The 19,955-nt window shown below is 40.1% G+C and overlaps 2 protein-coding genes across 4 annotated transcripts in view; one reads left to right on the top strand and one right to left on the bottom strand.

Moving 5' to 3' along the window:
- Positions 1-2: 2 nt before the first annotated feature.
- Positions 3-5,472, top strand: RPS6 (ribosomal protein S6). Its single transcript, XM_074569609.1, has 6 exons — positions 3-566; positions 1,380-1,511; positions 2,443-2,653; positions 3,023-3,169; positions 4,366-4,523; positions 5,330-5,472. Exons 1-6 carry the CDS (start codon positions 561-563, stop codon positions 5,423-5,425), a joined length of 750 nt encoding a protein of 249 aa, XP_074425710.1. The 5' UTR covers positions 3-560; the 3' UTR covers positions 5,426-5,472.
- A 3,650-nt stretch (positions 5,473-9,122) lies between these two features.
- Positions 9,123-19,955, bottom strand: part of DENND4C (DENN domain containing 4C) — a 75,225-nt gene continuing 64,392 nt past the window's right edge. For 2 of the 3 annotated variants that reach the window (XM_074569230.1, XM_074569232.1), the window contains 5 exons: positions 19,294-19,539; positions 17,832-17,949; positions 16,007-16,160; positions 14,843-14,907; positions 11,789-14,162 (listed from right to left, as the gene is read on the bottom strand). In XM_074569230.1, the coding sequence (XP_074425331.1) occupies positions 14,026-14,162; positions 14,843-14,907; positions 16,007-16,160; positions 17,832-17,949; positions 19,294-19,539 (720 nt within the window). In that variant the 3' untranslated portion in view covers positions 11,789-14,025. Of the gene's footprint in view, positions 11,309-11,788; positions 14,163-14,842; positions 14,908-16,006; positions 16,161-17,831; positions 17,950-19,293; positions 19,540-19,955 lie in introns of those variants that run through there. The other variant, XR_012584851.1, reaches the window with a different exon arrangement.

Below are 19,955 nucleotides of genomic sequence, written 5' to 3'. Positions count from 1 at the left end.
CCGGCGAGTCGGGGAGGGTGAGAGGGCATCCGCCGGGGCCGGGCTGCACCCCCGCGGGGACCCCTGCCAGCCCGGCTCCCCGCCTTGTCCTACACCGCTGACAGCGGCGCACATGTCAGTGGCGTCCCCTGTGGCAGCCGTCGATGCTGGCGGTTGGAGGGTTGCTGGCCCGGTCAGGCTCTGAAACGCTACTGCCCTTAAATCAAACAGCACTTTCTTAACGCGAGCAAAATTGGAAGGAACAGTCCCCCCCCGCACCCCGGCCTGCGCCTGCCGCGACGCCCGGCCCCCGGGCGGCCGCCGCCGGTCACGGCAGCGAGCGGCGCGGAGGAACTCTTTTCTGGAATCGCAGCACAGCCGGCGATGGCGCGTACCCTGCCGCCTGCCCGCGGGAGCCACCATCCCGGCCACGCCCCTCGGCTGGCGCAGCCCCGCTCGCCATTGGGTGGCCGCCGTCGCGCGGGGGACGGGCCGCGCCGCTCTCGCGAGAGTTGGCGCGTGTATGTGGGGACTGCGGGCGGAAGTGCGGCCTTTTCCTGCGGCGGCACGGCTCGGCGAGGATGAAGGTGGGGTGGCGCGGGGGGACGCGGCCGCGTACGGGGAGGTTCGGCTTCCCCCGCCACAAATGGCTCCGGCGCGGCGTGCGGGGCCGCTGGCGGGGGACGATGGTCCTTGGCGGCGGGGCCGGAGCGCCTCGGTGTGGCGGATGGGAGCGGATTGTTGCTGGGGCGACATGTCGGCCGCGCGGGCCCGGTTCCCTCAGTGGAGCCTCTCCTGGCGCCCGGCCGTGGGGCTGCGTGTTCTGGGAGCGGCCGTTTCTCCGCTTAGGTCTTTTCACGGTGTGAGCCCCGCGTAGTTGGCAGCGAGGCCTAACAGGGAGGCACCGTGCGCGCTAGAGCTGGGCCTGTGCCGATGCCTGCCTGTGCTCGAGAGGGAAGTGCCGTGAGGCGCCAGCGAGGCTCTGGGCTCTGACCCGGCCGCCGAGAAGCACAAGCAATCACCGACGGCAAGTGTCGCTCCCCTCAGGTTGCTTGTGCGATTTTCCGGTGCAGCGTGTCCTGCGAAGGGCTCGCAGAAGGAGAGGGAACGGGTTTCTGGTGCCCTCGCCTTGGCTTGCTGGATTGCAGACTGTTTGAAGGTTATCAAGCGGCAGCTGTGGTACAGGCAGTTTTCTGTGTAACTGAGTGAGCCCAGTGCGGCCAAGGACAGGCCTGCCTGGCTCTCTGAGCATGGCAGGTTATGACTTGTAAGCATTCATGTGAGCAGATGGGGAATTTCAGCTTCGAAATGCTAAGATGAAAGCAGCAGATAAACGGTAATTTTTTGTTAAAGTGCTATATGAGAAGTTTCAACTAAATCCAATGTTTTTGTTCCATTAGCTGAACATCTCTTTCCCAGCCACTGGCTGCCAGAAACTCATTGAAGTGGATGATGAGCGCAAGCTGAGAACATTCTATGAGAAACGGATGGCCACGGAGGTCGCGGCTGATGCTCTTGGTGAGGAGTGGAAGGTAAGAAATGTAGAAGGATGTATCAGAGCTGTATTTGAGGAGCTTAAAAGTACAAAATTTCTTCAGTGTGCAGTTGTCACACCAGAGTGTTTGTATGGTGTACATTTAGCAAGTATGTTGAAAGTTTCTTTTGCTGTATATACTGAATTCGGTGATTAGGCTAGCCTGTTCTGCTACTTTGATTTATTGAAGTTTTTTGGTTGTGTTTTTTTTTAAAGCCTTGTGTTCAGAATTTCTTACTGTTCTCTGCAGTATTTTTTTCACTTGAGTGCTATCTTAGAATTCAGGAGAAATTAAATCCATATCGTAAAACTGCTGATCCCTTCTTTACTGAACAAGTTCAAAATTTCCTTCATTGTGTTTAAACTGCTACTAGTGCGTGAGGAGAATGCATGTTGTGCCTGGTGGATGGGCTTGGAATAGTTGAGTGTTAATATGGATGGTCGAACTGAATTTGGGCAAGTTGATCTTTTCTACTGCCACCTCCACAAGGAAGGCAAAAGCTTTACTTTTCTCTTTGTTTTTATCCATATATCCCTATTACAGATGCTTTTGTGTTGTATGCAGATTTCCAGTTTGAGATGATAACAGGCTTTGGTTAGGTTTAGGATTAAAGAAAAGCTAGACAATAATGGACAAAATTCAGTTTGCTGTAGCTTGAACAAAACTTTGAACTGGTAGGAATTTAATTTTTAAATATATATTTGAAGATAAGTAGAATAATTGTAAATCTTGGTATGCAGATCTATTTTTCACATCTGTTAAGTAAAATTCCTGAACGGTTGGTGTTTGCATCGGTGGTAACAGTGACTTCTCGTGAATCATGGGTGCAGTGCCCCGTTGTTTTGAACAGTGTGTGATGATTCCCACTGTTTCTCCTTGAAGTAATAGAGACGTGTGAGCAACTAAGTGTATTTCTGTGTTTTTGTAGGGCTATGTTGTCCGCATCAGTGGTGGCAATGACAAACAAGGCTTCCCCATGAAGCAAGGTGTCCTGACTCATGGACGTGTCCGCCTTTTGCTCAGCAAGGGCCACTCCTGCTATCGCCCCAGAAGAACTGGAGAGAGAAAACGCAAATCTGTTCGTGGTTGCATCGTTGATGCCAACTTGAGTGTTCTGAACTTGGTCATAGTGAAGAAGGGTAAGTCTCTGGGTGAAGCAAGCAATAGGTAGAAGTAGGCATCTGCAAGCAGCCTGCTTGCTAGTGGCTGAGAAGTTACGTAGAATGCAAAATCCCAACTTCAGAGTGTGAATGTGTTTTGAAGTTCCCTCTGAGCATTACATTCTTTAAAACTGGTCACTGAAACACTTCTGTTGCTGCCAGAAATCTGATCACATTAAATGATGAAAGTGTAGCTGGGGGTGGTGCTATTGGCCTGTGAACCCCAAGGATTATCTAGTATTACCTTGAATTTGTATGCATTTTAAATTTATGACTGAAATTCATTAACGAGGCAGGTGTTCAGTAGATGCAGGATTAACTGGCATGTTTAAATTTATATTCTCACAGGTGAAAAGGATATTCCTGGGCTGACAGACACAACTGTGCCCCGTCGTCTTGGTCCCAAGAGGGCTAGCAGAATCCGCAAGCTGTTCAACCTGTCTAAGGAGGATGATGTTCGTCAGTATGTTGTGAGGAAGCCTCTGAACAAAGAGGGTAAGAACTCAAATTTTACAGCTCTTTGGTTTCATGTAATTATCAGGAAAGAGGTGTCCAGCCTACTGCAGTGAACGAAGCATACTATAGCAGTAGATCAGCAGTTGCCTGTCTAATTTATGCTTTGTCAGTTGTAATTTACGGATAAAAAGTGGAGTTTTCCTGGTTGTCCCACTTCTTGTACCTCTCTCTTCGCTTTCCATCTGCTTTGGCACAGTTTGTTTTCAAAAGTTTGGTAGAATCTGGAGTAATATTTACTAGAGGTTCTAAGAATAATCCAGAAATAATTGTTAATAAAAGGTTAAATATGAGGTGGAATGTTTTTGAAACATTTTTATGAGGCGGAGGGAAAAAAAGCAGTATATAGAGAAGATACCAAGATTTTTCTCCATTGCTTATGCCAGTCTTGGAATTGAGCTTTTATTGGGAGGGCACTGTTTTGCTTACCACCTGTCTGTAGCAGTGTAAGGTTTTAGTTTTGCGTTCTTTTGTGTTTGATCAGGGAACAGAAGGGGGGGAATTTTTAGCAGAAAGGACATGATAAAGCTTGGGTGCTGTGAAAGCTTGTTGGGTAAAAGACTGCTTTTTTTTCTGCATCATAGGAACTGTTCTGTCTGTTAAGGAATGTTATCCTGGTGGACAACAGGCCGTTGCTTGTGACTACTGAAGTCAGGCAGGATTGAGTAGTGAAATTCTGCAGATGCGTCTGGTGTTGTGTTTTGTTTCCTCGTTATGGGCTGTGTAGATGTGGTTTTTGGAGATGCACGCGTTAAGCCTATGTAGAATTGCAAGAACTTTTTAACATTGAGAATGTAATAGCTTGTTCTGAAAGCTAGGTGATGTGTTTCCATATTCTTTAAAATGTTTTAAGTCTAGGGGGTGTGATTTAAGACAGGCCGGTTGAGAAGCTAGGAGTTTTCCACAAGCAGGGAGTTAGAGGTGCATTACACTTAATTGCTACTGAATCATGAACAGTAAGACTTATTTTGTTAATGCTACATTTGATAGCACTTGATATTTTTTCCTGAAAATCATTCAAGAAGTTGAAGTCAGTATGAGTTGTTATAATGTGTAATATGCTGAATAGTGTTACATTAGCAGTAAATGGAACTTACTCTTTTAAGTTTGCTAGATGGGGCCTGAGGCCTCTTTGGAAGATAATCTGCCACTTCTGCTGAGTCATAATGCTTTTTTAGGCAAGAAACCCAGAACCAAGGCTCCTAAGATCCAGCGACTAGTGACTCCTCGAGTTCTGCAACATAAGCGCAGGCGTATTGCTCTGAAGAAGCAGCGCACCCAAAAGAATAAGGAGGAAGCAGCAGAATATGCGAAACTCTTGGCCAAGAGAATGAAGGTGCGTTTGCCCTTATAACTCGGCTATATAGAATACCTCATACCCCAGAATCAAGGGATTTGATAAACCTTACTGTATATAAGAGCTGCTCTGTACCTAGGTCATTTTGAATAGGAATGCCTGAATGTGAGTATAAACATTGCTGGTCAAATGTTTTTGTGAGTGTTTCTATCCATTTTTGCCAGTCCTAGAATAGTAGAAATTAACCAGACCCATTAATTTAACGGAGAGATGATTTTGAAGAAAACAGTGAACAGCTACGGCCTGTAAAGTTAAGCTTTGCAGTAACAATTTCGGTTCAAATGAATTCCAGTTTAACTCAAATGCCCAAGCATTTGAGTGAGTGTGTAGAGAAACGGGATCCAGCATTTGACCTGGATTAAGATAATGTGGCTAGAAGCTTTCTGTTTGGATGAGTCTGCTCTTGCAGCTAAAACAGCAGTGACTGCCAAAGCAGTACTTCTGGAATATTTGGCACAATACTTGAGTGTTTCATGATTTCCAGATGGAAACTGAGAGTAGGTCAGCCTCTAGTACGTTGTGAGCTCTGTGTTATTATTTTTACTGTAATTTCTAACACTCGTCCATATTGTTTAAAGACATAGGTCTGTATGGGTTTGGATACTTCTAGAATTCTTCTGATCTGTAAAGGAGGGAAGCTGTGGTTTGCTTTATTGGCTGAACAGATCTGTTCTGTTAGCTTTCTTCAAGTTGCTTTTTCTGTAGTTTGTTCCTATGTGGATCTTTTGAAGTGTTTGATTATGTGTAACATCTCAGTGCTTACTTCATGCTGCTTTGCTTTTCAGGAAGCCAAGGAGAAACGCCAGGAGCAGATCGCAAAGAGACGCCGGCTTTCTTCATTGAGAGCTTCTACATCTAAGTCTGAGTCAAGTCAGAAGTAAAGATGTACATGATGCTAAAAATAAACACTTTTTGTGGCTAACTTTCAGTATGAGACTTTCCAGTGCGTATTGTTACTGGCCATCTCTTAAATAGTGGTCTGCATGATGCAGTTAGTCTAGACTAAACTGGATCCACAAACCTTGGTCTTGATTCACATCCCCTTTGAGAACCTGTAGTATATATTCATGTCTTCAGTGAGAAGTTCCTATTTATAATAACCTTTTGCATGCGTGTTGATTTTTCTACAAACAGGATTTACCTTTAACAGGATAATCCTGTGTGATGGTTCAGCAGTGTCCCAGGCGCTAAACTTAAGCTAATCTTCAGGAGCTCTGGGCAGAACTCACTTGGTACTCTTCAGTGGTTTGTTTGGGTTGTGGGTACAGGATAGTGTTTCCAGATGAGGAATCACATTGCTTGCTTTTGGTACTGAGTGTAAGAAAGATTGGTAAAACATAAAAGCCTTCAGCTGATTCTTGGCAGAATTAAGTGCAATTAAGTCAGTTGCTGGGACAGGCTCCCCAGGGGAGTGGTCACAGCACCAAGCCTGTCAGTGCAAGCTGTGTCTGGAGGATGTTTAGTCTTATGGTTTAGTTATAGGTAGTCCTGCCGGGAGCAGGGAGTTGGATGCGATCGTCTTCACGGGTCCCTTCCAAATTGAGATACGGTGTGATTCTGTAAGTATTTTGGCATTCTGCTCTTCAAATTAGTACTGAATACTGAGCATGAGGTAAGCCAGCCATTAAAATGTTTGACACAGAAATTTCAGTCGAGGATAGAAAACTTCATGGTAGGCCTTACCTATTCAGACTGTGCAGATCTAGCAACAGGTAGGGGTGATGGGAATTCTGCTCTGACTTAAGAGTTAGTGTTAAGCGTTTGAGTTTTAGAATGGTCTGTGGTTAAATAGATTGTCTTGGTCGTTCTTAAAATAGTAATCAGGATACACCTCAAGTTTTTGTTGAGATGGATGCTTCTATTTCCAGTATGGAAATATGAATACATTAAGCTTTATCACAAACTTTGAAATTAAAAAGCTTTTTTTCCGCTTCCTTTGTGCAGGGCAAGGCTATTTAAGTCAGGGCCCCACCTGACTGTCTAGAAGCAACTTTTTTAATACATGGAATGTGGAATCTGTACCCTACAAAGTTGCAGAACACATGACTTGTGCCAAATTGCCATCTTTTAACTTTTGGGTTGTAATTGCCATCTTTTAACTTTTGGATTGTATGACAGTGAAGGGATACTGATCTCTGACAAGGGTAGGATTCGCCACGAAGCGCAGTTGTGCAGTAGAAGCCTCAGACCACGAGAACTGGCTGAAGCAGTTACCCCAGGCTTCTCTTCAAGCTTTCAAAGCGTCACTCTTCGGGTGGAAGAATAATAGATTTATTTTTGAATGACAAACTACAAAATCAGAAAAGGCAAAGAGGCTTAGCAATAGTAAAGCATGAGTTAAATAAAATGATGGCTAGTTTCATAGAATTTTAAGAGGGTACCATTTTATGTAAGAGGAACTTAGATGCGTTGGTGTATCTTTTTGTGGAGGCCATGTTCAAGACCTAGTTTCACTTTAAATAAGGTAGTTTTCTCTTACTGTAGTGAATATAGCCATACAGGCCCAGTTAAGCCTGAGCATCACCAAAATAAAAAGTGTACCTTTCACAAATCCACTTACTATTTAATGTTAGTCTCTCAGCTGCAAACATTGATGCAGAGAAACAGGGCAGTGTCTGGTAAGATCTGAGTTTTTTTTTTAAAGGAGGAGACTCAACTTTTCCAGGCAACCTGTGCCAGTGTTTCACCACCCTCACAGTTAAAACATTAAAGTGTATTTTCCTGTAGTTCAAGTTTGTGCCTGTTTCCTCTTCTGGCATGGGGCACCACTAACAGTCTGGCTCTGTCTTGCCTGCTCCCCACCCACCCCATCAGGTATTTAGACACATGGATGAGATTCTTTCTCTTCCCAGGCTGAACAGTGCCAGCTCAACTCCCCACGTGGGACAGATACTCCAAGCCCTTCAGCACCTTTGTGGCCCTTCATGCCAGGACGTCCAAGTATCTCTTGTACTGGCTGGCCCAGACTTGGACATAGCACCCAGACATGTCTCACCAGCACTTGAGTAGAGGAGAAAGATCACCTGCCTCCACCTTCTGGCAATGCTGTGCCTAATTGCTATGAGGGCAGTCTGCTGGCTCATGGTTGGGTTGGTGCCCACCAAGAACCCTAGGTCTCTTCCTGCCCAGGTGCTCTCCAGGCAGTCTGCCCCCAGCCTACACTGGTGCATGAGGTTATTCCTACCCTGAGGCAGGACCTTGGTGTTTCTTTTTGGACCCCATCAGATTTTCTCCAGCTTAGCAATTTACTGACTCTTTGGAATCACAGAAATACTTGGAGAATCATTTGTCCTCTTCATAGACTGCAGAGGTTTGTCTCTACAGCGCTGGGAAGAACTACCGCTAATAAGTATTCTGATGGTGGCTCTGAACTTAGGAAGGACCAGAGCTTCCTTAAGACCAGCTCCTTCTGCTGTCCCTTTCTACCATCACATTCCCTCAAGCTTCCCAAGTGATTTTGGCACAGGAGATAGCGGTTCCCTCCTCCCTATGGCTTCAAACCCAAAATCCTGTGTTCATGCTTCTTTAGGGACTCCTCAAATGCAAGCTTTTATTTCTGTCTGTTACACCCTCCCTCCCTCCTTCAGCCTCCTCTCTCAACAGGCCAGGCTAAAGGCAGCGTATTTCCAGCAGGCAGCATTATTAGAAGGACAGCAGTGACAAAAGCAGTCAGAGCAAAACAAGCAAAGTCACTGTGATGCTGACAAGATTATAAAAGAAAAGTCCAAAAGACTAACTCTTCCTGAGCTCCCTACATAAAAACAGCCCTGAAAAGATTAGTTTACGACAAATCTTCACCACAAGCAACCAGTTTGTGCTATGCCTATCAGTTTATTCAGAGAGAAGGACTTTAGGGTCTGGTGTTCTTATTTTTCCTAACGGATAAATGAACTCACTGCCATGCGTGAGGGAGTGTGAAAGATACCCAGTTCTGAAGGCCTGAAGCACTTTACAGCAACTGGCAGTTTCTACTGCTTAAATTTCAACCCACCCTCACTCCTCTCCCCACCCTGCCCCATTTGGGAAAAAAAAAAATAAATCTGGAAAATGCATGTAAACCTGCAAGTATGTTACGAGGCAGGAGGTCCACCAATGTCTCCTGGAAGGTAGGATGCATCACTGACAGCATCATTACAAACCCACTGAGAAAGCAGAACTCCTGGAAACCTCTCCCCATCCACTGATGAATGCTGCTTTTCCGGGTCAGCAGAAACCAACAGCTTTGTCATTGGGAAGCCAGGGCCAGGACTTCCCTACAAACAAGATTTTTGTGGATTCTGCCTCCCTCAGCTCATTTTTCAGTTCTTACCTCTGCTAGTCCCCATGGCTGCTTAAGGTGCCACAGAGCCATCCTCTCTTATGAAACACATCTCCACAAGTAATGCCACGTTTTCCCTTCCTCTCCCCAAACTACTCCTGCTCTTTCCCACCATTGAGAAGTCACTGAGGTAATGAGACAACTCCCAAAAAAGGCAGTCAAAAGTCTCTGCTTTTGCCAAAGTAGAGGCTGAATTTGCATTTAAGATTAAATTCTGTCAAGCAGGTAAGTTACAACGGCAAAAAAACCCCAAAACTGAATTTTTTCACAGGATGCATACATATTTTATTTTGGGAAATACATTAAAAATTGTTTCTTAGTCTAGGATTTCTATACAGAATTCAGAATATGCAGAGTGCCCTTTTAAACTCAAGAAACATTTGTCAAATGTACAAAAACATTACAGAGAAACACTTGTTAATCAAAGCACAGTAAATGGATGCCATTTTTCAACAGTTCAAAACAGTCTCTAAACCAGTGCAAATTTTATTGCATTAAAGAAAACTTCCCAGCTCACTTAATAAATTCATAATTTATTCACACTACATCCTTTCATCCTCATTACAATACAGTTTATTTTAAGCTCCTAAAAGGAGTTTAATGTGCTTCTAAAAACAGCAATCCCTTTTATTTGCACCACTGATTGATGCAGACTGAAAGAACAAAAAAACCCATCCGTTTCTCTCCTCATATGCATCACAATATACAGCACAGTAGAATACAGAACTAGAGTCCAATTCAACCATTCAGTAAAAGTTACAAGGGTGTGTATTTGTTTTTTTTAAAAAGGTCCATAATGAAAAGCTGATATACAGAAGGCACCTGAAGGTTTTTATTAATTAAAAGAAAAAAAACCTGTGTTGAAAATGTACAGTTACGTGAATAAGATGACCTGCTTACCATTTAATGAAATAAAGTTATCTGCATTGAAACAATTGTTGAATTAAGAGTTTTAAAAAAGAGAAAAACTACTGAGTGGATTCTTCAGTTACTTACATTTTAACAATTTGTTTTAAAAATATAATTTCTATGATCTAATTTAATATACATTTTGAAAATATCCCCTATGTTGCAGTTACTCAAGGAAAGCGGTAAACTCGACGAAAGGTATATTCTTCTAGCTGCAGCAACACAAAAAGCCATTAATTCACAGTTAAAATGCAGTAAAATTACTCGTTCAGAAGTGCAACGTAGCTTGAGCTTAACCAACGTGAAATTCCACTAGGAACAAGACTAATTTACTTGCAAAACAAATGAATTTAGTTTGAAACACATATACTCAATAAAATGTTCTCCACTAAAATGGCGTTGTCTAAACGTGAGTTATATAAAATGTGAAGACAGGATATGACTGTAAGTAACCTACAGATGCTTCTAGTGACATGTAAAAGCTGGTACCTGTTACTGTGCCAATACTGCAGCCACATCAGCCTCCTACACCTACGGGGTTTTGAATGTTATGTCTTGGTAATGTGCCAGAATATATTCATAATTCATAAAGAAGAACTTTTTCACTTAAGAATCCCGATTTTAAACCTGTAAGACCCCATTTGTTCTTTTAATTCTACCAAAAAATAGCTATTCTCATATGAGCACACAAGCTACGCTTAACTTTTATAGCTCGGTGAAAGCTGCAAGATGGTATCTTCTCAGCATCCTTAGGGGAACAATTCAAGGAAGCTTCTCTGTGACAATTGTTATTCCAACACAAACTTTCCAAGTTCCTGGCCTTATCTGAAATTCATTAACAGTTTGCATCCACAGATGTAGTCGGTTTGGTTTACACCCCCACTTTGTGCACAGTTGCAGGTTTTGAAGTTAACACTGGCCTGCAACCATTTCCTTCACAATGATGGTGAGAATTCCATCCAAAATACAGACAGAAGAGCCATCTCCTCCTGAACACTGGCTGTTGAGCTATTAGAAACTATCTGGAGGCAAGAGTTTTGCAAGTGAGCAAAAATGCAACTTTTTCTGCTTACAGGGGAAGGAAAAACAGAAACAAGATGAAGCTTATCCACACCCCTCCTTCACAGCACTGTCCAGCTCATGCATGCACTATGGATTCAGATGAATTTGGATCACTAGGAGCGGGGTGTCAAATAAATTAGAAGCATTTGTAGGTAATTAAGTCATTCTTATGTAGTCCAGGAAGCTCATGCTGGTACTGACTTACAGAGAAGAACTTAACTACGCCTTTAGTGCCCGATTTTCAGAAAGACAAAAGTGTTCACAATGCACTCACAAAACAACTTTTGAAGACTTCTCCCTATTTGTGGCCAGATTTTCAACCATATGAGTCCTGAGCCATGCTAAGCTGTTTTATGCCACGCTCTTCTCTTACGCACGCTCACACAGTTCTTGCAGCGTTCAAATTAGGTAAGCCTACACCTCAGAAAGTTTGTGTAGGAAAACCTGCAGTCTCTACCTGTTTGCAGGAGGAGACCTAGAAGTCAAAGGAAGAAGAGGAAGTGCCATCATGCATGTGAACGCAGAGAAAGCAACTAGGAAAAAAAACACTCAGTTCTTAATTCCTTTCAAATTTTTGTGAACTCTTTTTTTTTCTCCTCCAAAAAAAACCATCTCCTTAGATGAAAAGTTAGTAAGCAAATTGCTTTCAGGGATTTCCCTTTTCATTTGAACTATGGATTTCATTCAAGAACCAGCCGATTAGTTAGCTATTAAAAACTACACGTTAAAAAAATCCAAATTAAAAAGCGTAAGCACTTATTTTTGTCATTCTATATTAAGGAATTCATTTCAATAGGCAGATTCAAGATTTCAAGTAATTACATGCAGGACTTTACCACTCTGAAATCCAGGTACATAACAACAGGAATATAAATTAATTTGTAGTGTACAGAAATGCAAGTTTAATCCCGCAGCTGTCCTTTTTCCCTCAGGCTACAGTTTTTTGGTTTTGTTTAGTGTATATACCCGGGGAAAGTCTTACATTTAGCACTAGATGCTGTGACACAATCTGCTTTGCTGTTTTTACAACACTACTGCCCGATGAGTCTGTATTTTCAGCAACAGATGGGAAGGTTGTTTTGAAATTAAGGTGATCTGCTTACAGAATTTAGTTGATGATAATATTATTTACAATGGTTTAAAACAATTTGAATGTCACCAATTACCTAAAACAGCACTCACTGGACAGATTTTCTTTGTAATTTAATGAGCTGGGAGAATTTAAGGATAACTAAAACTCGATTCCTTGCAAGTTGCATCACATAATCTATGGTTTGTCCATTTAACACTCAAAAGTTGTCCTTGTATAGCCGTATGTTTAAGATCAGTGCAGAATTATACAGGAAAACTTGCCAGTTTGATTTGTAGTATTATTAAGTCTGGATGAATGCTTCAGAGAGACTTTTACTTTAAAAGGATGGAACCGCACACGTCAATTACATAATAGAAGAGAGGAAAATACAAAGAATCAAACTCTACCCTTCCATTGTGATGTAGGTCAGATATTTGCAAGCAACCATGCATAAGCCCCAAAAAAAAGAATGAAAAAAAAAGTCAGTGTGTGCTTTCTTGCTTTTAATTGTTGAGAAAGCACAGTAATTTCATCAGGAGAGAATCTGTCCAGGCAATATCCCCATATTAACTTAGGATCAGCACTTTTAGACAAAATACAAGGAATTAGACTATGATGCAAATGTATTTTGTCACAAATAGTGCAAATCCTTTGTTTTAGCCTCATGAAAAAACAAAAGCTGGTTTTGTTGTTTCATGTAGAAGCTGTTCCAGACAGATCTTCATCCCTCATCATTTTCAAGAATGAAAATTTTAAAAAAAGAGAGTAGTATGAATTAAATACATTCATACTCAGATATGATTATAGTTTTAGCTACGCTCCTTTAACTTGCTACAAATTTTACTTTTTTTTTTTTTTTCCCCTCTAGGAATAATTCCATCAGAAAAGCCACGCCACTAAATTTCAGAAAAAACCCTGGAATAAATCTTGTCATATATCTCAAGTAACATTTAAACTGTTGACCAGTATCCAGGCTTTTCTTGAGAAGACTATGACTACTGTAGTTAATTAGATACGTGAGGTGAGGAAGTGTCTTACCTACTAGAAACAATCCAAAAGATAGATTCATCTTTTCAGATCATACACTCAAGCACTTCATTTGTGCTAATATACACTTTGAAGACCACATTTATAAACACATTTTAATTGAAATATTGAATTTGGACTGTCAGTGCAAAATAATTAACCCACAGGCTAGCAGAAAACCATGGGAGAGCGTGAAAAAGAACTCAACGAAAAGACACTTCTTAAGCACACACGCATACAGTATGCTTTAGCATAATTTTTTCAGACGCTATCTGTTTGACAAACCTCATATGCATCTTAATGCCATTTAAGCTCCCTATCTAATTTTTAGAAAGCCATCCATTTCTGAGCTGCTTAGTGTAGAAGCCTATCATTCTTTTGGAGAAAGCAGCAGCACGTTCACAGGATCTTTACTTTGTCTGGTAGAGAATCCAGGAAAATGAACTGTAAGTTTCTGGTTTTTACAGCTACAGACATAGGTTATGAAAAGGTCAACCAAAGATAATATAGAATACTGACTGGGACGAGGGTCAGGAGAAGGGCAGCAATTTTAGGTAATGTGATCTGACAGCTGCATTGCAACTTCCAATACAAAGACTCAAATATTTACATTCATACATAGATACTGCACATCAACAAGAAGATCCCTCTTTAGGTAAAGGTAATTTTCAAGACATAGTGAAGAATTTAAGTATTCCGTGTGAGGAAAGGTATTTCATTAAAATACACAAATATCGGTGGCTCTTAAGAAAGTCACCAACTATAGGCTGCTGTTTAACCTTTTTGAACAACTTGATATTGGGGGGGAAAAGATTTGAGGAAGGAAAATGGAAAGCATATACAGGAAAAAAACCCAGCAGATCAATCACTGAAACCAACTCACCCTATCAATACAGTTTTAGGACATTATAACATACTTTACACCGTGTCTCATGAGATGAAAGGCAAGAATGTATGTTGTAGCTCAATGAAATTGCTTTGACAAATTACTCAATTATCACCTTTTGGGATTCAAAGTGTATATATCACCATGCTCCTTGTTTGTTCACCTCTGCTTTTGTCTCACTGAAATTTAGCGTGTGTCTTCCTCATTTTTATATTAAAGGTGCTCCAAAGCACTTCCTACAGCACTCAACCCTGCTGCTTGGTGGAGCATCTATTTTCTGCATCTTTTCAAGAACATCCTTTGGTAGATTTTTATGTGCAAGTCTGTATTCACTATCAAAGACCTCTGAAACAGAAAAAACAGTTGAAGTTATTTAAGAAATGCTGTACAGTGCACACTACTGTTCCTATAAAATACTTTCTGTGATTTTTATGTAATAACAAAATAATTATCTTAACTAGACGCTGATTTTTTTTTTTATTTTTTTTTCCCCCAACATGCATCCTCATGCTGGAGCATCACAACGCATCACAGTGGATGCCCATTACTTCTATCACAGTTCAATTTGCCTGTTTCCAGGGTATTTCCCCTGTCACATCCCACAAGGGAGTCCCTTTGCTTGCATAGTAGCAAACAGAAGTCAGGGTAGAGGAGATCATGAAGGGGTGGGCAACCAGATGGCTAGATGACATAGGTCTAATATGTGGGTTGGAGAAAGATGGACAAGACTGGGAACAAGTTTTCAGACATAAGGAATTAAAGCTTCAAGCTAATAAACTTTGTTTAAAATAACAATTACTGGTTTCAAATAAAGTCAAAATTAATGGCTCCATGTGAATTACATTTTCATAAAAACAACACCTACTTGAAGACTGAAAGCACGGTACTTTTCACTAAAACACAGCAATCAAAAAGTTACTTAGAAACTCATGTATGAAAAGTTGGGTTTATACACCAGTTTTCATCTAAAGTATTCATATATTTCATACACAGGCACAATGCATTTCACACTATTTTTTACTTACCAATGTCAATGTTCTCTCTTCCAAGAGACACCAGAGACAGGAAAAGAATTTCTCTATAAAAACTCCTAGGAAATATTTTGAAGGGCAAGTCAATGAAAGCACCAACTATCCCAAGTTTAGAAAGTCAATGTTGAGGACGCTAATCTTCTATTACGTAGTTGCTGCAACTGTTACGTTAATTTTACATGTGAAGAAAATGACCAATCTACATGATTACTAGCTTAAGGTTTTCTTCATGCCTGAATATTTTTCCTTAACGCGTGAAGTTATATTATCACCAAATCCCAGCAGTTACATTTTTTATGAAAAATCCCCGTGCCAAACATGCCATAAAAACTCCAGAAAAACAAGAAATATAAAATTACGCACCACTTATTTATTAACTCATTCCTGGCTGAGAGTGAAGTACAGGGAGCGGGCTTATTTCAGATCACCCATACTTTGTTTTTCATTTCAGAATGTCAACGATCTAGTTCAGAACTGGATATTATCACTAAACAATGATATTAATTTTTTTTTTCCTTGTGGAACTCAAAGATTCTTTTCTAGGCAGATTAGTTCTTTCTTTTTAGTAACTATAAACCACAGAAGCAAAGATGATTTAGCATGTTCGACTTCAAACGAATCTTGTATTTGCTGTAACTTACTTTAGAGGCTGTGCTTTTGTACAAAGCCCTCTTTGAATTGTAATGCAGATGGCAAAATGTACCATACACATCTCCCTTTTTGGATCTGCTGCATCTATTTTTCCTAGCCAGTGCTCCAGGTTAGTAGGATTTCAATAGGTTTAACTAGGTAGTTTGGAGAATATTCCAGACACTGCAACAGGATGCTGCACACTTGTATGTATCAATTTGCTAGATCTGGAGCAACACCAAAATCTGCATAGCCAATATGCAGATTTTCTCTTATTCATTTGTAAAATGTCCATTTTGATTAAAGAATTATACTTCTCCATTTGATTTGGATGAATTGCGCATCTGCCAACAGAATGCACCTGTTTGTAAACATGGGCATAAAAAAAAATATACATAGTGTTTGGTGGACACAAATGAAACTGAACGTTCCTGAGAGGTCCTTACGGAGTTATCATTATGAAGTGTATACAGTCTGATCTTGTTTAATTTTGAGTGGGGAGGAAGAAAGAAGAGATTACCCCTTTACCTCTGTCGTTTCACATCTGGCTTAACTTTCTGTAGAAGGAGGTTGATTGGTTTAACAACGTCATTGTGTTGAATACTTAGTTTGATGTTCTCCAACAAAGCGTTTGTTTCCTGCTGATCTTCTGCCACTGTGGAGGGTCTCTTTTCAGAAGAATCTGAAAAAATGTAGCCATATAAATTATTAAAACACTAACAAATTTTTTTTCCATTTGAATAAGCAGAAGGCATTTCAGGAAGTGAGATGTATATATAGAACCTCTATTCAATCTACAGAAATTTACTACATGGAAAGTCTTTGCCTGCTTATAGTCTTTACTCCACCACAGAAGTGACAGGACACATCAAGCATTCATGTTCAAGAGCTCCCACGTGACACAGAAATACACAAGACTGAAGAGTACCCAGCATTAGATGTTGCCTGTGATGGTTTGTTAGCTCAGATTTACTGCCGTGCTTAAGTTTCAAAAACTAACTTCACTCGAAGAAGGTTATTTTTACACAAAGGAAAAGAAATTAAAAAAAGAAGAAAACACTGTCACGTTTCTTATGAAAGAACCTTTTCTTACCAAAGCCCTTCTTAAAGGCTACCTACTAACTTTGGGCTACATATTGAAATACATAATGTACAGTTGTGCCAAACAGGAAAAAAAAAAATATCAAGACATTTACCATCATGATTTGTTGCTTATACTGCCACTTCCAGAATAACACTGAACTATTATTCTTTGGAAAACAGTGACTAGTGAGGGAATAGTAAGTCCACTTACTGGCAAAAAAATAAGGCTACAGATTAGGCAGCAAGCATGTGGAGTGTAAACGAAACGTAGACCAAGGCTAATCACAACAACCTAAGATTTTCACAAAAAATTGACATATATGATGTTTTAAAAATGTAATTTCCTGTTTTCCCAAATACTTTCTGACACTGCTGTAGAGCCTATCTAAAATACTACTACCTTTCTTCCACATCTAAAACAGGCCTTTTGCTCCTTTATTTACATAAATACACATATCTATGCATCTTCATTATGTATGAATGCTTTGGAGATGCTTTCATCTATTATGCTCAAATAAACATGCTTTTGTAGAAGCTTAGGGAAACACCACATCTTATTCTGTGCTCTTCACTGTATTATTCTGATCCATCTGTTTATTTTTAGGACACTTTTCAACAAACACTTTTTTCTTCATTAGAACTAGAATTAGCATGCTCCATAGTTTTTAGAATAGTTTTTAAAAGTTAACACTCAGGCTGAGAAGTTTAGGTCAACAAAGAGTTTTTGCTGATCAGAAGTAATGAAATTGTGAAGTTCTCATAACCAGCCTGCTTGATTTTTCTTCCTTCCAAATCAAGTTATGGTAAATGAAGGCTTTCTTGGACCTTACTTTTTAACAGTCAAGTTGGCTGCCAAATGTACATATTAATGGGACCTGTGATGTTCCCTTCATTTATAGAAACATAAGATACTTTTTTGTAATACAGTCTTCTTTTCCCTGTCTGCATAGATATAACCAGATAATGCAGTGAAACATTCAGATCAGGTGAAGTTTATTTACTACCACAGCTAGAGCAAATACTCCCAGCCTGTTTATGAGTGTATGACATATAAAGAACAGATAACATACCTTTTCACACAGATCACTAAGATATTTTCGCAAATAATTTGACGCTGACACTATGTTAGCACCTAAAGGACTGCAGATGCTTCACACACTAAAAAAGCTTTCCAAGTCAATGGGCTGTGTACTCTTCAGACACTACAAACCAACTGTTCCTTTCCATTGCATCTGCTCCCTCTGCTTTCTGTAACATTTGTTTTACTTACTGAGATTTCTCCAAGATATATACAGGGGCTCCCCTGGCTCTTGGTGGAGGTTGATATTGTCCCACAGAAGATGGATGTATACTAGCTTGCTATCTTGAGCAAGGGATGTCAAAGGAAGCTAAAAAACATGAGGAAAGGGAAAAAGTTTTAAAAACATCAGTACAGTCTTATTATTTAAAAAACTGTCCTTTACTCATTTTGCAACAAAAAAGGTTTATTTTATTTATCTTGAATCCAATAACAAACAGGAAACTTCCTGTCTTCTAGAGGAAACCGCAGTCAACCAGAGCAAAGTCCCAAGTACTGCAACATTTAGTTGCCTTTTCTAACTTAGCCCAACATATGAAGACCATTCAGTTTTCTACAGATATCTGAAGAAAATTTATGAGTATGTATCTGAAAATATTTTTTGTGCATCAAACATATTACTCGATTCGTACTACTTATCATGACATACCTTAGTATTTTCTGACCTGATTAAGATTTGGTATGCATGTCTATGTGTTGGTCTTCCCAACAAGCAGAAAGAATCTGCGTTTGCATACAAATATGAACCATTTATTTCCACTAAAAATGGAAACAGTTCCGTAATTATTTTATAAAATTAAGTGCCTCTGGAATCACTAGTACAATAAGAATTACCAGGCAAGAAAAATTTACCAGTAGTGTGTCAATTTAAAGTACTAATTATAAGATATTATATCCCATCTTGTGGTTTTCCGTGCTAATGCACTGTATTTTTCCAGTATGCTTTAGATTTCATTACTATGGTCTTCAACTATATTTCTTGGAAAATTGTTCTTGAGTCTAGGTGGGGGTTTTTTGAAAATTGAGGGAGAGAATCTTAAAATTAAAGTGCATACAACCAGATAGGAAAATACTACTTTTTTGCATGCATCATACACAAATACCTATTGAATTTGGTACTTACATACACAAATCATATGGGTTTCAGAAAAAAATCTGTTCATTAAAATGGGAAAAGCAAAATACTCAAAAGAAAGCATCCATTCTATGTTCTTTTGTTCTATTCATGTAGGAATGAAACTCAGTGGGGTTTGAATGGCAAAAACTGTTAGTGGAAAAGAACAAAAAATATTGACCACTAACTTAAAAGGTCTATATACTCTAGTATGTAACCCATGCTATGTGATTTACAATGTATTGCAGTTTGTGAGTTCTCCACAGACACATCTTGTTTCCTTCTACATATCAGCTTTCTCTTTAATGAATCTTACTCTCTGGCTTTTTAAAAGAGAACAGCTTGACTAGAACTTGAATGCTGTTTTCACCCATCTTCTTTCAAGACTTCTTGCAGAAAACAAACCTATCTACTTGTATTACAAAAACCAGGAACCTAGATCCAAGCTACTCAGCAATTACTTACCCACTTTTTTTGAACCAAACTTTAAGATTTAGCATACCCCAATATCTACAGTTCTAATATCAGGAAGCCACTTACCTGCACTCCATCATTGCAGTGTTCAGATGTTAGAATGAGTCCAGGTAAGTTGCTAGGCAGATCCAACCGTTGGAAATACCAAACTAGGTTCCAGAAAATTATGGGGTGTTGATTGATGAATTTGGATGTATGAATTACTTGCTCTCCCTCATTTTCCAACAGTGATTCAAGCTCCTTACGCAGTACCAAAGAGCTCAAGTAGGGTACGGATACAGGGAGAGGATTAGGTCTTTTTATTAAAGGATCCTAAAAACAAAACAACACACACAAAAGAAAAATTGGGCTTTTTACAAAATCAAAGATTTTTCTTCCAGAAATACTCTTCAGAATTACTTGCCCTGAAAATCCCCCATTGCACAGTTTCTTTTGATATTTGGAAGAGGCCTCTCGAAGTACTGAACACACAATAACTTTAATAGTATCAACAGGTTTGCTGTTGAGGTGATTCTCAACTTAAAGAACAATTACCTAAGCTCTCTCTATTACGTGAAAAAGAGAAAATACTCATTTGTTAGAACTTGTTCCTGATTGTGCGGTTTCAATCTACCTAAACCGGTAATAAGGCAGTGGCAATGGAGATTGCAGAAAATGTGGAACTGAATCATGAGTTCACATATTAAGGCAGCTTCTTGCTGATAAAAAGCACCAGGAGAGAGGAGAAA

Source organism: Larus michahellis, chromosome Z (genome assembly GCF_964199755.1).
Source record: "Larus michahellis chromosome Z, bLarMic1.1, whole genome shotgun sequence".
Taxonomy (NCBI): Eukaryota; Metazoa; Chordata; class Aves; order Charadriiformes; family Laridae; genus Larus; species Larus michahellis.
Note: the sequence above shows the minus strand (reverse complement) of the source record. Positions and strands in the feature narration are given on the sequence as shown.